Source organism: Vipera berus, assembly GCF_964194415.1.
Source record: "Vipera berus genome assembly, chromosome: 8".
Lineage (NCBI taxonomy): Eukaryota > Metazoa > Chordata > Lepidosauria > Squamata > Viperidae > Vipera > Vipera berus.
The window spans coordinates 24034559-24054976 of NC_138211.1; the positions used below are offsets into that span (position 1 = coordinate 24034559).

The following is a 20418-nucleotide window of genomic DNA, read 5'->3' on the forward strand; positions in this document are numbered from 1 at the left end:
GTTCTTTAAGGGTAAAATACAAGAAGTAATATGTGGAAGACCATTAGAGACCTAACCTAGGAGAAATTTCCCGACGGAGAGAATGATGAACCAGTAGAACAGTTTCCGTCTATGGGTGCTATGGGTGCTCCATCGCTGGAGGTTTTCAAGAAGAGACTGGACGGCCGTGTGTCAGGAATGGTAAAGGGCTTCCTGTTTGTGCGTGGAGTTGGACTAGAGCAGGGGTCCCCAACCCCCGGTCCATGGACCGCCACTGGTCCGCAACATGCCAGAAACTGGTCCATGCAAACAAGCGAAGCCCCATCCGCGGGATGCAGGCAGCATACAAAACCACACGCCCCCAGTCCACAAAAAAAACCCTCTCTCCACAGAACTGGTCCCTGGTGCCCAAAAGGTTGGGGACTTCCAAGGTCCCTTCCACGTCTGTTGTTCTGTGTTCTATGTTGTATATTTCAACAGGAAGATTGTCTTAAACAGGTAGTCCTCGACTTATAACCAAAATTGAGTCCAAAACTCTGTTGTTAAGTGAGACCTTTGTTGAGATTTGCCCCATTTTACGACTTTACCTGCCATGATTGTTAAGTGAATCTGGCTTTCCCGTTGACTTTGCTTATGAGAAGGTAGCAAGGTGATCACGTGACTTGAATTTCGATCACATGATCACAGGGATGCTGCAAAGGTTGTAACTGTGAAAAACATTACATCCATTTTTTCCAGTGCTGTTGTAACTTTGAACAGTCGCTAAACAACTGTCGAGGACTAACTGTGCTATGTATGGTGAGAAACTAAAATGGCAACTGTAAACAGCCTGTGCAGTTACTACTGCCAGGCTAGCTGAAAAAGGCCATCACGAGGCATTATGCTTAGACCTCTCAAACTCAGGAATCGGCCCTAACAATAGAAACTTGCTAGCTGTTGCTTTTTATTTGCAATATTATTTTTACAATAAGTTGTAATTGATATGTGCTACCTTGTGTTGCACAAAATCCCCTTTACCAGGTTAAGCTAGTATATCAAACATAAATTTACCTGGTTCCATGATCTGTTAATGTGTAATCTATATTACTGTATTCTAATTCAAAGGTTCCCAATTTTTCTTGATTCATTGCACTGCGTTCCGTGAACTCTATGATAAGTGCATGTAAATGAAACTATTCTGTTGATGTTATGTAAATATACATTGTGCTACTGTACTATGCCTTTTCAGAATGCATGTTTTTTCCTAGACCCTTATGTTTTTACAAGAGATTAATAAAACACTGTCACATCCAGAATGCTCCCAAGGAATCTTTTTCTCTCTTTGGTATACGAAAAAAATATTTTTTTGAGTCAATGTGAGGTCCAAATAGGACACAAACAGCACCTGCATGGACTTAGCCCACCCTTAAATTGAACAGGACTTGTGAGTCATTCATACAATATGGTGACGATGGTGCCTAATTACAGCAAGACTGCTGTGACACACAATACTAGGGATAATTCACTGAGCTCAAATCAGACATGCAGGTCAATTGACAGGTTTGGAAGTGCAAGTAATAAATTTATGATTTCCCTAGATGTAATGAACAGAAAAATGAACAGGTCCCTAAGGTAGATTGAAGAAGAAAGAAATTCAGATGAAGGGGAAAGAATTCAGATAAAGGGAAAGGAATTTATTTATTTATTTATTTATTCGGTTTATATACCGCCCTATTCCCAAAGGACTCAGGGTGGTTTACAAGGCAAAATTTAAAAACAATCCAATATAAAATTAAAATAAATTAAATTAAGTCCAGCCACAAAAATTAAATCACAATTTAAAAACATTAAACCCCTCAGTCCAGACCAGATAGCTCAAAGAGCCAGGTTTTTAGGTCCCGGCGAAATGAACGAAGGTCGGGGGCAGTCCGGAGTTCCATTGGCAGTTGATTCCATAGGGCAGGCGCGCCCACAGAGAACGCCCTCCCCCTGTGGATCGCCCGTCGGCAATCCTTGACCGGCAGTACCCTGAGGAGGCCCTCCCTGTGGGAGCGCACAGGACGATGGGAAATTGACGCTGGCAGCAGGTGCTCCCTTAGATAATCCGGGCCCATGCCATTTAGGGCTTTATAGGTCATCACCAGCACCTTGAATCTCACCCGGAGGGCAACTGGAAGCCAATGCAGCTCGCGGAGAAAAGGTGTTACATGGGAGTATCGGGAGATTCCCATCACAACTTGCGCAGCTGCATTCTGCACCAGCTGAAGCCTCCGAGTGGTCCTCAGGGGCAGCCCCATGTAGAGAGCATTGCAGTAGTCTAGCCGGGAGGTCACGAGCGCATGGGTGACTGTGCGTAGGGCATCTCGGTCCAGATAAGGCCGTAATGGCGCACCAGGCGAACCTGGGCAAAAGCGCCCGTGGCCACGGCTCCTATATGATCTTCCAAACTGAGCCGTGAATCCAGGAGGACACCCAAGTTGCGGGCCCTATCAACGGGGGGTAACACCTCACCCCCCATAGTTAACGATGGAAAAGATTGGTTAGTCTGAGATGCCGGTATGCACAGAATTCAGACCCGGGTCGATAGAGAGCTCTGAACCAGCCAGGCAGCCTCGTCTCCACAAAAAAGCCTCCTTGAGCACTGCCCGCTGAACTTTTATTCACCTCCAACATTACAAAAAAACTCCATCAGTCTCATACAACATAGGATACATAATTGGAACTTCTCAGGTGCCTATCAGATCATTACAAAAACAAGATACTATATGTGAAAGCTTTATCATAGCGTTTCCCAAACCTCCCACATGCCAGCCTGCCTGTGAGTCAGGAGAGTATGCTCTGCACTGTAACCCACGTGGAGGTCAATTAAGGGGGGGTTGGGAAAGCTGAAGGCTGAGAAACCAAATTCTTGGGAGGCCAAATTCTGGCCGTTCCCACAGTAGATGACTGGTCTCAAAAGTAAAACAGCAGAATTGTATTAAATTCTGTGGTTGCACTCCAGGCGTGGTCCAGTCCTGGGCCATGGCAAGGAGCAGAATCCGTCATGGCTGGAAATTCTAGGACACCTCTGACGGACAGCAGGATGGAGAAGGCTAACGATCCCCCCCCTTAAGCTGTCTTTAATTCAGTAATCAATTTCTTACCCTTCAAATGTACCCCTGTACATTTTTAACATTATAAAATCTCTTTATAATGGCATATTGCATTACAATATAGTTAGAAATGCAAAATCAGATCTTACAAGTACCTATAAAGATCAATACAGCAGGTTACTCTTTTTCTGTGTCTTGAGTAATATTGGATATGCTGGCTAGTCATTTGATAGTGAAATGGGCAACATGTACATTTAAGAAACAATACATAATGCAAGCAGCACGATGAAAGGTGAAGATGCTCACCTCCCACTTTGAAGCTTGAGAGTTCAATCCTAGGCCAAGACAGATGTTTATCAGGGCGCAAAGAGAAAATATCTGCTGTGAACTCCAAGTAGGCATCAGGAAGGGCATCTGGCCAGTAAACAGCTCCAGTTGCCCTGACCACACCCTGAAACAAGGGATTACAGGGTCATAAAAAGAAAAAATAGCTGGTTGATGGTTAAGAATTATCCATCTCCTGTTCCTGTGGATGGGGAGGGAAGAAGAGTTAAGGAAAGAGTAACTTTCCTAAATAACTCAGCAAGTGTATATTGCTTATTTTTTCTTCATATATTTTAAAATATTTCAAGATGTCATCTGTATCGCAACATACTTTTCCAAATATTGCATATTTGGATCCATGTTTTCCAACAGTTATGATGTCAATGCTATCCATTCAATCATGTCTAATTCTATGGGTCAGCTCTGTCCACATTTTTTTATCTTGTATGGCTTCAGGTGTTTTATGGCCTCACTGGTTGGCTGATAGTGTCTACGTTCTCAGCATCAACCTCTAAATTAAATCATTCTATAAATGTCAAGATGTCCTAATTTATTTCATGCAAATCTTTGTCATGGTCAAATCCTTCAAAGAGCAGCACATTTTTGAACAGTTTTTCAAAATTCCTTGCCTGAATTTTGCAGCAAACGTCTGCCATGCTGCTGCAAGATAAAATGAGGATCTTTCAGCCTTTCCAAAAGTCACACATAAGTGCTTCATTCTCCACTCCAACTGCGACTTCAGCAAATGTTGCAATATCTTCCTGGAACATAAGCTGACAGAAACAGGGGGCGGGAGGGGGGGAGTGTTTGGGGGTAAATAAATTACCTTTACATCTGGGTGGAGATTGCCTTTAATAGGAATTCTGTTGTCAAACCACTATTTCTTTACTTGAGATATGAAACAACCACTAAACCAATTCTCAGAGAGAACTTGTGTCATCCAAGCTTTTTGAATGGCTTGGTAATGAACACAGAGGGGTTTCTGTTTTGTGGACCAGAAATGCTTTATACCCAGGCGCTGCTTTGGCTCCCTTTGCAGGCAGATGTGCTCTAACATTTTCTTTTTCCAGAATGTCTATGGAGATTCTTAGACATCCAGGTATGGTTGTCCCAAAGGTGCTTTTTGCAGGAGGCAACTGGACTTTGTGTTTCTTTTGAAGACATTTTGCTTCTCATCCAAGAAGCTTCTTCAGCTCTGACTAGATATAGGGAGATGGACGGATTTATATTGCTTGCAGACAGATGGTCATTTGCATTCCTTTAGAGTGTCGTTGAAGCCATTTGGAGGTTTACCTGTGTCCTCCAGGTCAACTGAGCGGTGCAAATGTGTGTGGAGCCTTCTTGGCTGCAGGATGTTTTCTGCCCCGGGTCCTTCACGGTTGAAGACAGGTGCAGGCTGTTAGGGATAAGTCTGTGCTGTCTGAATCTCAAACTGAAGCACAAACGGTTCCTGTAGTCTGCAGTGTTTTCTGAAAATCTGTTCATGTTCTCTCACCATTCGATGGGGTTCATCCCAAAATGCATAGCTTAAATGTCTATGGAGATTCTTAGACATCCAGGTATGGTTGTCCCAAAGGTGCTTTTTTCAGGAGGCAACTGGATTTTCTTGTATTTCCTTTTTTCAGAATACCCCAAGCAGGCAAACAGTTCTTTCCTGTTATGGCTTTATCAAATTCATCCAGAAAAAGTTAAGCAGCTTCTTTCTCAGTGCTTGTGGCTTCACCTAATGTGTGTGTGCTTTGGTAATCACTTAAACCAGCCATAGCTGGCAATGAATATAAATCCAAATATTGACTTATGACTGGTCATTCAGTGTCAGTTTGAAGTTCCAACAGACCCCCACTCCCAAGACATTCAGAACCCTGCCTGTGGTCATGTGACAAAGTGGGTGCTTACTAACTGGCCTGCATTTACAACCATTTGCAGCATCTCAATAACATGACCACATTTATGAGTTTTGTCAAACCCAGCATTTACTTCTGGTTTTTGGCAAAACTAGCCCATAGCGAACCATTGGTACCTTAACGGCAGCACTCAATGAATGCCACAAAAAAGGTTGTAAAATCAAGTTGGTCATGTGGGTGACCCAATTATGACTGTTATAACTTACAACGAGTAGACTCCATTATGGTTGTAAGTTGAGGATCCCTGCACCCCTCATCTGCTCTATCCTTCAGTGTTGTAAAGATGGGGGATGCCTTTAGCCTGAATGAGGACTGCAATCCTCTTTTGTATCTGATCTTCAATCCGAGCTGCTTTTTTTCTGTTTTGTGGATGAGCCCTGTTCAGTATCTTGTTACAACAGGATCCATTCCTGGCGCTTTTAATCACCTCTCTGATCCTTCGGGATGGTGGAGATGGTGGAATGGGCCAGCCCTACTTCTTGTGCCAGAATGTTCTCCTTCTTCCATTCCTCGTGCATTTTGATGATCTTCTTCAAATCAAGATGGATGGTTTTCCTTTGATTCTTGCTTGCTTCCTTAGCTGAAGTTGGAGCTTTTGCTTTTCCCTTGAGGACATCCCCACTGAAAATAAGTACTGGGGAGAGAGAGAGAGAGCGTGTCAGAATAATCTATCTTCAGTGTTAGAGTGGGGGGGGATACAATACGGTAGTGCAAGTATGTTATTCTATTCATCTGATTCTTGACAACTGGGGAGAGTGAACTGTGAAAGCCATACTCTACATACACTCTAGTCATCAGGAAAATCAGGGTTCACAGGAAGGGATAAAAATTCACAAAAATAGTTTGCAGTTGAAAAACAGGAGTTCACAGAATAGAGAACAGATGCCATCTGGATGATCCAGTCACTCTCGCTTATACAGAGAAATCATAGGAAGGAAGGAAGGAAGGAAGGAAGGAAGGAAGGAAGGAAGGAAGGAAGGAAGGAAGGAAGGAAGGAAGGAAGGAAGGAAGGAAGGCAGGCCTATTCAAGCATTAAGAAGCAAATTATTTTTTTCTGGATTCAGCTATTTGAGGAAGATAGGATTTTTACAGTACTCTACAGCAGGGCTTTTCAACCTTTTCACCCCTTGTACCACTTTTAGGATAAGGCAATATCCAAGTACCACCAGTCGCCTAGCAAGTTGTCAAAAACTTGATGACCAAAAAAAAGGAAAAAAATTATAAAGTATAGGTAGTCCTTGACTTACAGCAATTCACTTAGTGACTGTTCGAAGTTACAGTGGCACTGAAAAAAGTGACATGACCATTTTTCACACTTATGACTGTTGCAGCATCCCCACGGTCATGTGATTTACATACAGATGCTTGGCAACTGATCCATACTTATGACGGTCACAGTGTCCCAGGGTCATGTGATCACCTTTTGCAACTTTTTGACAAGCAAAGTCAATGGCCGGGGGGAGCGTGGCCAGCTCATCACTCAGGCTGTGGGGTGCCTTTGGGAGGTGGGGGGGATGTGGGGGGATCCATGGTCTCTGGTGGAGGGGGGTGGAACTGGCGTGGGCGCCTTCCTTCCTTCCCTCCCTCCCATTGTCTGTCCATTACTTCCTTCCTTCCTTCCTTCCTTCCTTCCTTCCTTCCTTCCTTCCTTCCTTCCTTCTTTCCCTCCCCCAGTGCCCAGGAAGGGACAAGGGGAGGGGGACAGGCTGCCAGCGTGGTTGGTGGCTGTGCTGCCGGTGATCATGGCTTGAAAGTCCACTTTAAATTGCTGGACAAGAGCCGCACAGCGTTAAGAGCAGAGTGGCAGGAAGATATTTGTAATGAGGAAGGAAGAAAAACAGGCGTCCCCTGAAGGAGACCAGCAAATGGCCCTCGCCCTCTTCACACACCTGTGGACTCTGGGGGAGGGGACGCTGCAAGTGGCATGAGTCATTACCTGCGCTATGCCACCCATACCCCAGCCTGCACCACTGCCTGCCAAAACTAGGATTTTCCCCAAAATTAGACCTACCCCAAAAATAAGACCTACCCTGATTTTGGGGGGTGGGCCTACCCCCAAAATAAGCCCTAGTTAGGACCCTGCCCATTCCATCCACTTCGCTGCCGCAATGGGGCAAGAGAGCGGGTGTCATGCCACTGCCACCATGAAGCAAGGTGGGTGGGGGAGGGGTGGAGCTGCCCCCCACACCTGCTTACTTCAGGGCCCCCCCAGCCAGACCATTTCTTGCTTGGCGACCTTCCCTTTCACTCCCCTCCTGAGCCGGACTGCCATGCTACGGAGGATGGGCGGGATAGGCCCGGTCCCCCTCTGCCATTTTGGAGCCAGGGGGGAGTGAGAGCAAAAGGCTCTGCTGCCACAGTTTGTCACTGGAGGGGCTTTCTTTATGCTTTGCCCAACAGATCACCTGCCCGGCAGCAGCCGCCTCCTCCTACTCCACCAACTCTCCCGTGGCTTGCGCCGTGACTGGGCAACACAAGCCTCCCCTGCCACCTGCCTCCGCCACTGGAGAGAATGGAGAAGTGGGAGGGGAGCCGCTTCTCCTCCCGGTACTGCTGTATAGTTTGGCACATCACTGGCCAGCTCCTTTCTCTTCACGAAAGCATTTCTTCACTAATCTGCTTCCCAGCTCTGCTGCAGGGGAACAGAGTTTGTGGGACTAAAAAAAGTTCAGTCAGACCTTCTTGCGGGGAAAAAAAGATCTCGCCAGAAGTTGGAAGGTCTGACTGAACTTTTTTTAGTCCCACAAACTTCAGCGGAACCTTTCGCTGTCACTTCCGCCTGGCTCCAAAACGGTGGAGGGGGACTGGGCCCACCCCGCCCATTCTTCGTAGCATGGCAGTCTGGCTTGGGAGGGGAGTGAAAGGGAAGGTCACCGAGCAAGGAATGGCCTGGCTGGTGGGGCCCTGAAGTAAGTGGGTGCGGGGCGCATGGGGCAGCTCCACCCGCTCCACCTGCCATACCTCCTTGTGGCGGCAGCAGCATATGCCACGCGGCTCCTGCCACAAGTGGCCGCAGCACAAGTGGGTTGGCAGCCATGCAAGCGTCTGATGGACGGTGCTGTTGGTGCCGCCACCAAGAGGCGAGGCACAAAAACTATAAGACATACCCCCAAAATAAGACCTAATGCCTCTTTTGGAGGCAAAAATAATACAAGACCAGGTCTTACACGATAGTTGGAAAACTACTCAAATTCTTTTATTTAATTAAAACACTCAGAGCCTGGTATAGATGTCTTTTTCTTCAAACAATCATACAGTTTGTAGTGTATACAGATTTGCAAAACAATGAGATAAAAGAATATTCCTGAACTTTGCTTTATGATTTATCTCATGGTTACTGTGAAATTGTGTGAATGCATCAACGCAGTGCATGTTATCTCAGCTTATAAAGCTTGGATTTATTGAATACGTTTACCAAAAATGTAAATATTGCAGATTATACAGCCTCATGCTACATAACTAAGCTCCATTTCATGCTGAATAAAGTAAATTATTAATGTATCTTAAATGGAAACCATATTTAGATTTTTACTCCAAAAGCATTTTATTAAAATAAATTTGATTTTAAAAAATCCAATTTAAATTTTAAAAAATCTGATTATCCACCCCGGCATTTAAGCAAATGTGTGTTTTGGATAATGTACATCAATCTCAAAATCTCAAAAAGTTGAAATACAATAAAAATAAATTTCCTAGATGAAAAACAGCCACTAGGACTACGTAAAAGGTAAAGGTAAAGGTTCCCCCGCACACGCCTGCTAGTCGTTTCCAACTCTAGGGGCTCATCTCCGTTTCAATAGCAAGCTAATATCCTGTCTAAATAGTACCAGTCAGGATAGGATGCAGCGAGCTACGTCCACTGAAATAATACTACTACGTATTGTGGTTTTCTGCATTTGGTTATCTGTTCATAATGGAAAACACACAAAAAGCAGGCAAGAATGCATTATTTTGCACGTCACTATCGCTTTCAGAGAGAATGCAGAACCGCTGCTCGCTGCCTTGGAAAAGAAACACCAAATGCCTTACAGCAACGTGCACGGGCCGGTGCCGCACCGGCCGAGACGCCCCACGACGCCGCCTGCTTCCGGGCGACAGGGAAGCCAGGGTCGCCAAGCCTCCGCAGGGCCGATCCGGGGCGCCCAACCGGCCGTCGTTTCAGGGTCGCGCCGCCGCTGCTCCAGGCGGGCGGCGGGAGCGGCTCTCCCGGTGTTTTAACTCGCGCCCGACGAAGGCGGAGAACGGAAGCGTCGGCCTCAGCCGGGCCTCTCCTCCAACGGCGGCCGCGGCGCGGGGAGGGAAGCCGAGTCGTCCCTCCGTTCAAGCGGCTTCCCTCGGCGGAAAGCGCCGCTTCGCTCTCCGCCGCTTGTCCGTCACGAGGCCGCCCCGCAGCTCCGCCCGGGCCTGGCGAGCTGGGCTCTCGGGCCGCCCAACGGCCGGGGCGCCGGCCACCTTCCCCAGCCCCGCGGCCGCCGCGCCTGTGCCCCCTTCGGCCCGTTCCCCGCCCGCTCCGCGCGCCCGGCCTTCCTTCCCCCGCCTCGGCCGGCGCCCGCTCGGCTCCCTCGGAGGCTCCGCCGCGCTTCCACCCGGGCCGCGCAGGCGCGTTCCAGGCCCCAAGCGGCGCGCGGGCCCTTTAAGAAACAAGTAAACACAGCTCGGCTCCTCCCCTTCGCCTCCCCCTGCGCGTCAGGCGACGTCGCTGCCGCGCGACCGGCCCTCTTACGCCGCTGCACTGAGCCGCGCTATTCTCCAAACGCACGCGCCGCAGCGCGGCCTCTGGCGCTCGGGGATCCCTTACGCCGAATGCGTGGGGAGGCCGCCGGACGCGCGCACGCGCAGGAACCTTGCCTAGGTCGCCTGCGGGAGGGGGAGGCGGCGGCGGTGGCGGCGGCGGCGGAGCAGAACATGAATGGAGCAAAATGGCGGATCATGTGCAGGTGAGGCGGAGGGGCCCGCGGCGCGCTCGCCGCCGCCGCTTCGCAGGCCGCCACCCGGGGCCCGAGCGGGCGGATTTAAGGCCGGCGCGGCGCCCACTCGAGGGCCGGTGGCGCGCTGTCCTTTCCGAGCCCGGGGGCCGCGCGCGGTGCAGGCCCGGGTCGTCTCTGGCGGGCGCGGGAGCCGGTCTCGGGGGGCGCCGGGGGGCGGGGGGCGCCGGACGGGCCGCCCACGGCCGGGATCCGCAGCGAGAAGCGGAAGGAGCGCTGCCTGCGTCCCTCTGTCGGGTGAGGGGCCCCGCCGGCCCTCCCGCGTCCTCCGGAAAGGGGTCCCGCCTTTTAGCCCGCCAGCAGTCGGCGTGCGAACCGCTTCTCGCCGCACGTTTCGTCCCTGACGCGGCTGGTCGGGAAATTCCGCCTCGAGGTCGGTTTCGCCGGGAGCCCGAGCTCCGCTGTCCGATGGGGCTGCGAGGCGGCTCGGCGCTGGCTTTGGACCCGGGCAGGTGGGCCTGGCCGATGCCCGGGGTTCCTCTGCTCCCCACGTGGCCCCGGGTGGCGAGGCGAAAGAATGGAGGGGGGAGCAGAAGGCGGCCCTTCTCTCCTGGGTGGAAGCTGGCGGCCCCGAAGCGGAGCGATCTGGTGCAGAGGCCCTTCTCGGCTGCTTGGGGCTACCCCCTTGCCTTCCTCACCACCCCCCTCCAGTCGGTGCTGGAGAGGCGTCTCGTTGCTGTAAGTCTCCGCTTTCCTCCTGTCCCTGGGCCCCCAATATGAGGGCGGTCAGTTCCCCCTCGGATCAAGCTGAAAGTAAAGTCAGTAGGGAAGCCAGGTTCGCTTAACAACCACGTTACTAACTTAACAACTACAGTGATTCACTTAGCAACTGTGGCAAGAAAGGTCGTAAAAATGGAGCAAAACTCACTGAACAAATGTCTCGCTCAGCTACGTAAAGGTTGGACTCATTGTGGTCGTAAGTCGAGGACCACCTGTACTCATACCAGTTGCCTGTCCTACTGTCGGTCATTAAGAAGGATCTTCTCTCAGGCTTGCGAGCTTGGTCGGCGATTGTGCTTTGGTGCCAAAGGCCGTGGATGAAAAGTTTGCCACAGTCCCCCTTCTGGATATCAGTGCCAATGGCTCATCAGCATTTCTGCTATTCTCTGTAGGCAAGAGGCCTCATTGGAAGGCCACGGCTTCAGAGCTTTGAGGCTCTGAAAATTCTTATGTCAGATTTTTTCCTTAAAAATGTCTATGGAGATTCTCAGTCATCCAGGTTAAGGTTGTCCCAAAGGTGCTTTTTCAAATGGCAGTTGGACTTTTTTGGTTTTTTCCTTGAAAACATTTCGCAAATGTTTCACGAAATCTTTTTAAGGAAAAAAACAAGAAAGTCCAGTTGCCTTCCTTAAAAATAATGATGGGTTAGTGTAAGTTGCTTTAAATACTGTTGGACAAAACCTAGTTACAAAGATTAATAAATACATTGTTCCATCGCATAAAAGTTGGATGTGGGTTTGCAGGTTTTTGGCCAATAAGTTTAGGCTGCTGGGTTAGAAAGCTGTAGAGGATTCTCATCCACTATCAGCCTTCCTTTTTTAGGGAAGGTGGTGGAGAAGATGGTCACACAGCACCCTCAGCGGATCCTGAATGAAACAGTTTCAGACCCAGGCATGGATCTGAAACAGTATTTGTCACACTTTTCGATGGCTTCTGGCAGGAACATCGTTGTCCAGTCTCTTCTTGAAAACCTCCAGTGATGGAGCATCCACAGTTTCTGAAGGCAAGCTGTTCCATTGATTAATTGTTCTCACTGTGAGGAAATTTCTTCTTAGTTGTAGGTTGGATCTCTGCATGATAAGTTTCCATCTGTTTCTTCTTGTCCTACCCTCAGGTGCTTTGGAGAATAGGTTGACCCCCTGTTCTCTGTGGCAAACCCTCAAATATCTGCTATCATGGAAGACTGCTATCATGTCACCCCTAGTCCTTCTCTTCATTGGACTAGACATACCCAGTTCCTGCAACTGTTCATCATATGTTTTATCCTCCAGCATCCTAATCATCTTTGTTGCTCTTCTCTGCATTCTTTCAAGAGTCTCAACATCTTTTTCGTATTGTGATGACCAAAACTGGATGCAATATTCCAAGTATGGTCTTACTAAACATTAGAATGGAATAGGAATAGGATACTTCATCTGGCCAAGTGTGATTAGACACGCAAGGTATTTGTCTCTGGTGCAATAGCTTTCAATGTACATGCAAAGCAACAGAATCATCATCATCATCATAGTATCAGTAGTGAAGTAGTAAAGATAAGGATAAGTGATAATACTACAGCCATACTACATGGGGAAATATGCATAGACATTAGACAGCAGTGTGAGAATTAGGTGTTCAGTAGATAGATGGCATGAGGAGGAAAATCTTACACACACACACACACTCCGTTGCTGTTGTTGATAAATTTAATGAATACCTCTTCTATTCCCTTAGCTAAATCGTTTAGGAAGATGTTGAAGAATACCGGGCCTAAGGCAGAATCTTTAGATAGCCCACTGCATGCTTCCTTCCATTTAGATGTAGTTCCATTGATGACAACACATTGAGTGTACTTAGCCAGTTTTAAATCCATCTGGTGGTGATCCTGTCACACATTTTTCAATCTCACCAAGAGGTAGGTTGTGATCTACTTTGTCAAATGCCTTATGGAAGTCTAAATAAATTATATCCACAGAATTTTGCTGGTCCACTAATTTTGTCACTTTGTCAAAGAATGCAATAAGATTTGTCTGGCATGATCTGTTTTTGACAAACCCATGTTCATTCGTTGCTTGATTATCTTTTCCAGAATCTTTCCAGGTATAGATGTCAGGCTGATAGATCAGTAGTTTCCTGGATCCATTTTTCCCCCGTGTTTGAAGATGGGAATTACATCCACCATTTTCCAGTCCTCTGGTAGTTCCCTGATGCTCCAGGCTCTTTGAAAGATATGGTTCAGTGGTTCTAAGATCACGTCTGCCAGCTCCTCCAGAATTCTGGGATGCAGTCCCTCTGGTCCTGTTGTTTTAAACAGAATGAAGGCTACTGCTAAGCTTGTAAGCCGCCCTGAGTCTTCGGAGAAGGGCGGGATATAAATGGAATTTAAAAAAAAACTCATCTAGGATGGATGAGTGTTTTCTTATCATATGCTTGGCAACTTTGATTTGTATTCCTAATCTGTCTCCTACGGTGCTGTTTTTGATAAGTTGTATTATATTTTATTTTTGCATAAAGCAATACTTCTGCTTTCTCCCTGCTACAAGTCACCTCTTTGCCATCTTCTTCCATTAGTGAACCAATTGTTTCTAGACTTTTTGTTTTTTATATGCTGGAAAAACTTTTTATTATTATTTTTGACATTTGTTGCAAGTCTTGGTTTATTCTGAGCCTTACTTTCCCTGAATTTGTTCTTGCAGATTTGGGCTATTTGCTGATATTCTATTTTAGTTATGTATCTCTCTATTTTTTTGTACTTGTCCTTTTTGTCTCAGTTTATCAGAGCTCTTTATGCAACCATGCTGGTTTTGTCTGAGGTAACTTATTTTTCTTTCTCAGTGGTATTGTATTAGACTGGACTTTAATTATCTTATTTTTCAGAATTTCCCAAAGCTCTTGAGTTGCTATGCCCTTTAGAATTTTACCCATGGAATCCTTCCTAAGGTCTCTCTTAAGTTTATTGCAATCAGGTCTTCTAAAGTCCAAAATTCTAGTTTGACTTTGTTCTATTTCTTGAACTTGCATTATGTTGAATCCAATATAACATGGTCACTCTCCCCCTAAGTTCCCACAACTTCAACCCCTTCTATCATTTCATCTCTGTTAGTGAGAATTAAGTCCGATATAGCTGATCCTCTAGTTCCCTCCTCTACCTTTTTGGGAGACAAAATTGTCTGCTAGGTTCATCAGGAACCTGTTTGATCTCCCACTAGGTGCAGAGTTTGTCTCCCAGTTGATGTCAGGGTAGTTAAAATTCCCCATTACCCCTGTAGAGTGTTTCCTGCACACCTTAACTAACTGATTAGCAAATAGATAATCTATTTCCTCCTCTTGGTTGAGTGGTGTGTAATATATGCCTGTGGCAATGTTATTCCTTTTTCCTTTTATATTAGCCCACGTGCGTTCTCAGTATAGACTCCTGCCTGGACCCTGCAAGAATTTTCTTGGCGAGAATTCAGAAGTGGTTTGTCACGCCAGCTCCTTAGGACTGAGAAAGAATGACACAGAGAATAATAGAATCATAAGGCTAAAAAGGACATTTGAGGTCTTCTAGTCCAACCCCCTGCCCAAAGCAGGAGCCCTTATACCAGGGGTGTCAAACTGCTGGCCTGCAGGCCAGACACGTCACATGGAAGCCGTGCCCACCCCATTGCCGGCAATGGCAAAACATTCCCAATACGTTGTGCAATGTCAGGCTTCTGAGATTGGAAGGATGAAAATATTGCCAAAGAGATCAGAATTGACGATCAGGTTGGTAATGTAAAAGCAGAGAAAATACAATGGCTTATTCTTCTAATGATTGGTCTTCAAGTAAAAATCAACTGCAAAGCATGCAATATTTGAGGAGATCTCAGAGGACTCCAAAATAATGGGAAAAGGTCCTCAGGCCACTTATATTGTCCCATGTCAGTTGTTGAGTCTTCCTTAAGAAAAACACTGGACAAGTCATTTCTACATGCTAAGTAAAGGTAAAGGTTCCCCCCGCACATGCGTGCTAGTCATTTCTGACTCTAGGGGCTGGTGCTCATCTCCGTTTCAAAGCCGAAGAACCAGCGCTTGTCCGAGGACATCTCCGTGGTCATGTGGCCGGCGTGACTAGACGCCAAAGGCGCACGGAACGCTGTTACCTTCCCACTGTAGTGGTCCCTATTTTTCTACTTGCATTTTTATGTGCTTTCGAACTGCTAGGTTGGCAAAAGCTGGGACAAGTAACAGGCGCTCACTCTGTTACGCGGCACTCGGGATTCGACCCACCAAACTGCCGACCTGATCGACAGGCTCAGCGTCCTAACCCACTGAGCCACCGCGTCCCTGTTTCTACATGCTAATGATATCTAATTAAATATGCCCCAGGCCAGCCCAGGAATGCTGTTTAGGTGCTGCTCCAACTGGTTAAGAATATGCAGCACATGCAGCTTTGTGGCCCCACAGGTCACCTGAGTAACCCGAGTGCTGCATAAGCTGCGCTGGCTCACACTTGCTTTCTGGGTAGGATTCAGGATGCTGGTTAACGTGGCACAGGGCCACGTTACTTGCAGGACCACCTTTCCCTGAGAGCGTTTGCCTACTCTACTAGATAAGGTAGGGTGGGCATGCCCCGGGGCTCCTTCCGCAAGGGATGGGGCCCCAAAGGTGTGCCTTTTCAGTTCCCAACCCTTGGGGACAGCCGAGAGCCGAGGGATCCCTGCCCTTGTAGCCTTCCAGAGGACGATGTCCTGGGCCTTCCCTGGGCATTGGGCTACCGGGGGGGGTTAAGCTGGGGGCTGCTTTTAGCCATGTTTTCATGGGTTGTTGTAAGCCACCTGGAATCACACAGGATAAGCAGCCTATCAGTCCTGTTATAAGAGATTGTGAAAAAGAAAGCCACTCCCTTCCACAAAGCACATAAATACCCAACTCAAGTTTGCCAAAATGTACTAAGATGATCTAGTAGACCATTGGAACAGAACAAGTGAAATAAAACTGCTGGTATTAATGAGAAACATTTGCAGAAAAATCAAACGCTTCATCCGGATATTATGATATGAGGCTACTTTGCAGCTTTGGGACCTACTGGCTTGCTGTTTTTGAGTGAATAATACATTTTGAATTGTACCAGAGAATGCTAGAGAGTTGTATGGTATCCATCTTTAGATCAAAGCTTAAACATATGTGAATCAGCCAAATATCCTGAATGCATAAATAAACTACAACAGAAAGACTGAAACAGAATAAATTTTGCATTTGAGGATGGGCAAACTGAAACAATAACTGCATCAAAAGAGGAATAGCATCAAGATCATGAGAAGTGATAGTACCACTTAATGGAATGGAATACAAATTGAAAAAGAAATAGAATATTTTATTGGCCAAATGTGATTAGGCACGCAAGGAATTTGTCTCCAGAAAGTCAGGACAAGAAGCAATGGGTGGGAAGTAATTTATTTAATTTAATTTATTAATATTTGTATACCGCCCTTCTCCCGAAGGACTCAGGGCGGTGTACAGGGCAAGAATAAAACACAAAGCTACAAAAATTAAAAACTAATTAAATACATGCCCAACAATAAATACATTAATAAAACCCCAATAAAGTGATAGTAAAAACCCCACCAATCCCCCCTCAGGCCAGGCCGGCTTGTAATCAAGTAATCAAGGAGAGAACTGATCTAGAACTGAGGAGAAATGTCCTGACAGAACAGTTAATCAGTAGAACAGCTTCATTCAGACGTTGTATGGGTGCTCCATCACTAGAGGGTTTTAAGAAGAGATTGGACAATCATGAGGACCCAGATTGTTGGGGGCAATAAGCTGACTTTGTAATAATGCCGCTTGGGGGGGCCCAAAAGCCCTAATAAGCAGGCATATACATAGAATGAAGGCTATTGCTAAGCACATTGCTTTGTGCTTAAATTGTAAGCCGCCCTGAGTCTTCGGAGAAGGGCGGGATATAAATGGGATTAAAATAAATAAAATAAATAAATTTGTCTGGAATGGCATAAGGTCTCCTGCTTGAACAAGGGGCTAGACTAAAAAACCCCTGAGGTCCCTTCCAGCCCTATAATTTAAATGTTTATGAAATGTTGTGGCCTGATATGAAGCAAAACAACCCAAAATAGCAGCGTGTTAAAGCAATTCTGTAATGAGGAATGGGTCAAAATCTCCATGTCAATATATGGGATTGATTAGTAAATACAAAAGTATTTCATTGTCATTGCTGCTGAAGGAGGTGCCATCAGCTTTACATCTAAAACTTCACAAACATTTTCCAGCAGAGAGAGTATTAAACAGGGACCTGACACTTTATATGGCCTGGTGTTTGTTTAAAATCCATCTATTAATTGTATTTAGTTGAAGTTCAGCTCCCACTATAAATCCCAGCATTGTAGGATTATTAATAGTTTTAATGGCTTTGAAAACGTAATGTTTGTGTAGCAGTGTATTACCATATTCACTTACCTGTACAATAATCGTCCCATTAATGTGTCCTTTTGAAGTTTACCTTGAGTACCAGTTCATGTAATTTGAGTGTCTGCCTGGTTGATTTTGTAGGACCAATAACTTTCATAGCCAACATCACAAAATGGAGCTAGAATTAAGGCAGGGATTCTTAACTTTTTGTATCTTAAGTCCCACAAGTTATTCTTTTAAACAACAAGGGATCCACTATGATAGGAATGAAATGGAAGGGATCTTGGAGATCTTCTAGTCCTAACACCCTCCTCAAGCAGAAGCCCATATATCATTTTAGACAAGTGACTCTTCTTAAAAACTTCCAGGGATGGAGCACATACACAACTTCTGAAGGCAAGCTGTTCTACTGATTAATTGTTCTCTCAGGAAATTTCTCCTCAGTTCTAAATTGGTTCTCTCCTTGATTACTTTCCACCCATTGCTTCTTGACCTGCCTTCTGGTTCTTTGGAGTATCCCTTCAAAAATTGGAACATTGCTATCATGCCTATCATGCTATCATCTCTATATCTCTATATTGAGATTTCAATTCAGAAATGGGAAAAATGGAAGACAGAGATCACAGGCAAGTTCAGCCTTGGTGAACTAAATGAGGCAGGAGAACATCTGATTCAGCTACGCTACAGACAACAACTAAGTGTAATGAACACATGGTTTGAACAACCCAAGCGGCTACTATATACTTGGGCTTCACCAAACGGAGAACATCGAAACCAAACTGACTACATATACCAATTGAAGTGGAAAAGTTCCATCCTTGCCGTGAAAATGTTCCCAGGTGCAGATTGTGGATCAGACCACGAACTGTTAGCTGCCAAGCGCTGCGGTTCCAAACAGCCACCCATGATTTGGAAATTTAATCTATTAAGAAGTTTCCCCAGGCATACGCAGTTGAAGTTGTGATCAATATCACAGAAAGACAACCAATTTAATTTTTTTAATTTTATTAGATTTATATACCGCCCTTTCCCGAAGGACTCAGATGAGCTATGGGAGGAAATAAAAACAACTGTCACCCAAGGATATATTTACATAAAAGAAACCAATGAAACTGGCCAGATGGATATCAGAAGCTACGATAGAGACGGCAGAAGAGAGAAGGAAAGCAAAAGCCATGAGGGACAGGGAAGAAATGCGAAGACTAAATGCAAGGCTCCAGAAAAGATAAAGAAGAGCACAGGGCTGAGCAAGGTAAGAATGGAGGAAGGAGCCACGAGAGTCATACAAGAGAGCATTTCACTTATGAGGAGAAGGCCAGAAAGCCCTCCGAGGATGTGATGGGCAGGAACTGCATGACCAACAAGCAATCGGAAGAATCTCAAAAGGTTAAATTATCAAAGTTTGGTTCAGTTGCCATGACTTAACTTTTTGAGATACTTTTGGCCTTGATGACTGAATCTTCATCTACATGAAGCAGTCAGAGAAAGATGGCAGGAATATGTAGAACAACTTTACACGAACGAAAAACAAGGCCAAGCCGTAAGAGGAGAAGCTGACCTACCAGAAATGGAGGAGGAGGTAGGGTGGGCGCTCAACCGGTGGCCTAACTGCAAAGCCCCAGCAATTCCTGCAGAGCTGCGGAAACTACCGCCAACAAAAGCATTGACAAGGCTTTGCCAAAGTGTATGGAAGATGGCCAGTGGCCAAAAGGATGGGAAAGGCCGATATTTATCCCAATCCCAAAGAAAGGTGGTACGAAAGACTGCTCCAACCACCGAACCACAGCCTTGGTGCCACATGTGAGAAAAATTCTCTTGAAGATAATCCAGCCACGTTTGAATCCAACCACCCACAGGGAAGTCTTGTACAAGCAGGATTTCAGAAAGGAAGAAGAGCGCGCGATGATATTGCCATTCTCGGTTGGATGATGGAAAAAGCAAAGGAATACCAAAAAGACTTCTACGTGTGCTTCACTGACTACACAAAAGCCTTTGACTGTGTTGACCATGACAAGCTCTGGAGCTGCCTCAAAGAACTGGGAATATTCGCACGCCGCATCCAGCTCATTCACTCACTGTACTCTGATCAGGCAGCCACTGTAAGAACAGCATGGGGACACAAAATGGCTCAGAACTGGAAAAGGCTCTCGGCAAGGCTGCATCCTGTCACTTATACTATTCAACGTGTACATAGAAATAGTTATGAGAAATGCACATTTGGAGGAATCTGCCATTGGGGTTAAAAAATCGGTGGTGGGAATATCAACAACCTCCTATATGCAGATGACACAACGTTACTCGGAGAAATCAAGGAAGATCTGGAGCGGTTACTCCTGAGAAAACATGAAAGTGAAAAATTTGGACCGCACCGTAACATCAAGAAAAGAAAGATAATGACCACTGCAGAGAACACCCAGGTCAGAGTGCAAACTGGCAGTGAGGCCATCGAAACAGCAAAGCAATTCATCTTTAAAAATCGACTCAGGTGGTGACTGCAGCCCTGAGATCAGAAGGCATATAACACTTGGAAGAACTGCAAAGTCTGGCATGAATAACATCTGGAAGAATAAAGGCATCAGCCTCACAACCAAATGCAGATTGGTTAAGGCCATATTTTTTCCAATTGCTACTAATGGCTGTCAAATATGGACTCTGAAAAAGGCAGATAGGAGAAGAGTGGACTCCTTTGAGCTGTTACGCATCCCATGGACTGCAGAAATCACAAAGAAAGACCGAACCTCACCAAAAATATCACCTGAAGCCAAAATTGCCAGAGAGAAACCGTCATACTTTGGGCATGTCATGAGAGCTGACTCACTCAAAAAGCCAATCGTTCTGGGCATGATCAGTGGAAAAAGGAGAAGGGGCTGCCTTAGTATCTGCTGGCTGGACGCTATAAAGGATGACACCTGGATGACCATGGTGGATCTGAAGGACGCAGTGCGAGACACGAGAGGCATGGAGAGTGCTGATCCATAGAACGGCCGAGGATCGGACGTGACTGAATGGCTGGCAATGATGCTATCGTGTCACCCCTAGTTCTTCTCACTAGCCCCCTCATCATCTTTG

General features: G+C 46.2%; 1 protein-coding gene and 2 long non-coding RNA genes across 6 annotated transcripts in view; 2 read left to right on the top strand and 1 right to left on the bottom strand.

Moving 5' to 3' along the window:
- Positions 1 to 2544: 2544 nt before the first annotated feature.
- Positions 2545 to 9545, bottom strand: LOC308671540. The gene is made up of 2 exons (XR_014027228.1): positions 9308 to 9545; positions 2545 to 5912 (listed from the first exon to the last, which is right to left on the bottom strand). It is a non-coding gene; the product is annotated as an uncharacterized lncRNA (long non-coding RNA).
- Positions 4369 to 9429, top strand: LOC308671539. Its single transcript, XR_014027227.1, has 3 exons — positions 4369 to 4473; positions 4934 to 5909; positions 9290 to 9429. It is a non-coding gene; the product is annotated as an uncharacterized lncRNA (long non-coding RNA).
- A 547-nt stretch (positions 9546 to 10092) lies between the features above and the next one.
- The window catches only part of XPO7 (exportin 7), a 61161-nt gene continuing 50835 nt past the window's right edge, over positions 10093 to 20418 (top strand). For 2 of the 4 annotated variants that reach the window (XM_081333921.1, XM_081333924.1), the window contains exons 1-2: positions 10093 to 10215; positions 11806 to 11986. In XM_081333921.1, coding sequence (XP_081190047.1) covers positions 11963 to 11986 — 24 coding nt within the window. In that variant the 5' untranslated portion in view covers positions 10093 to 10215; positions 11806 to 11962. The remainder of the gene's footprint in view (positions 10216 to 11805; positions 11987 to 20418) is intronic. The other 2 variants (XM_081333922.1, XM_081333923.1) reach the window with 2 other exon arrangements.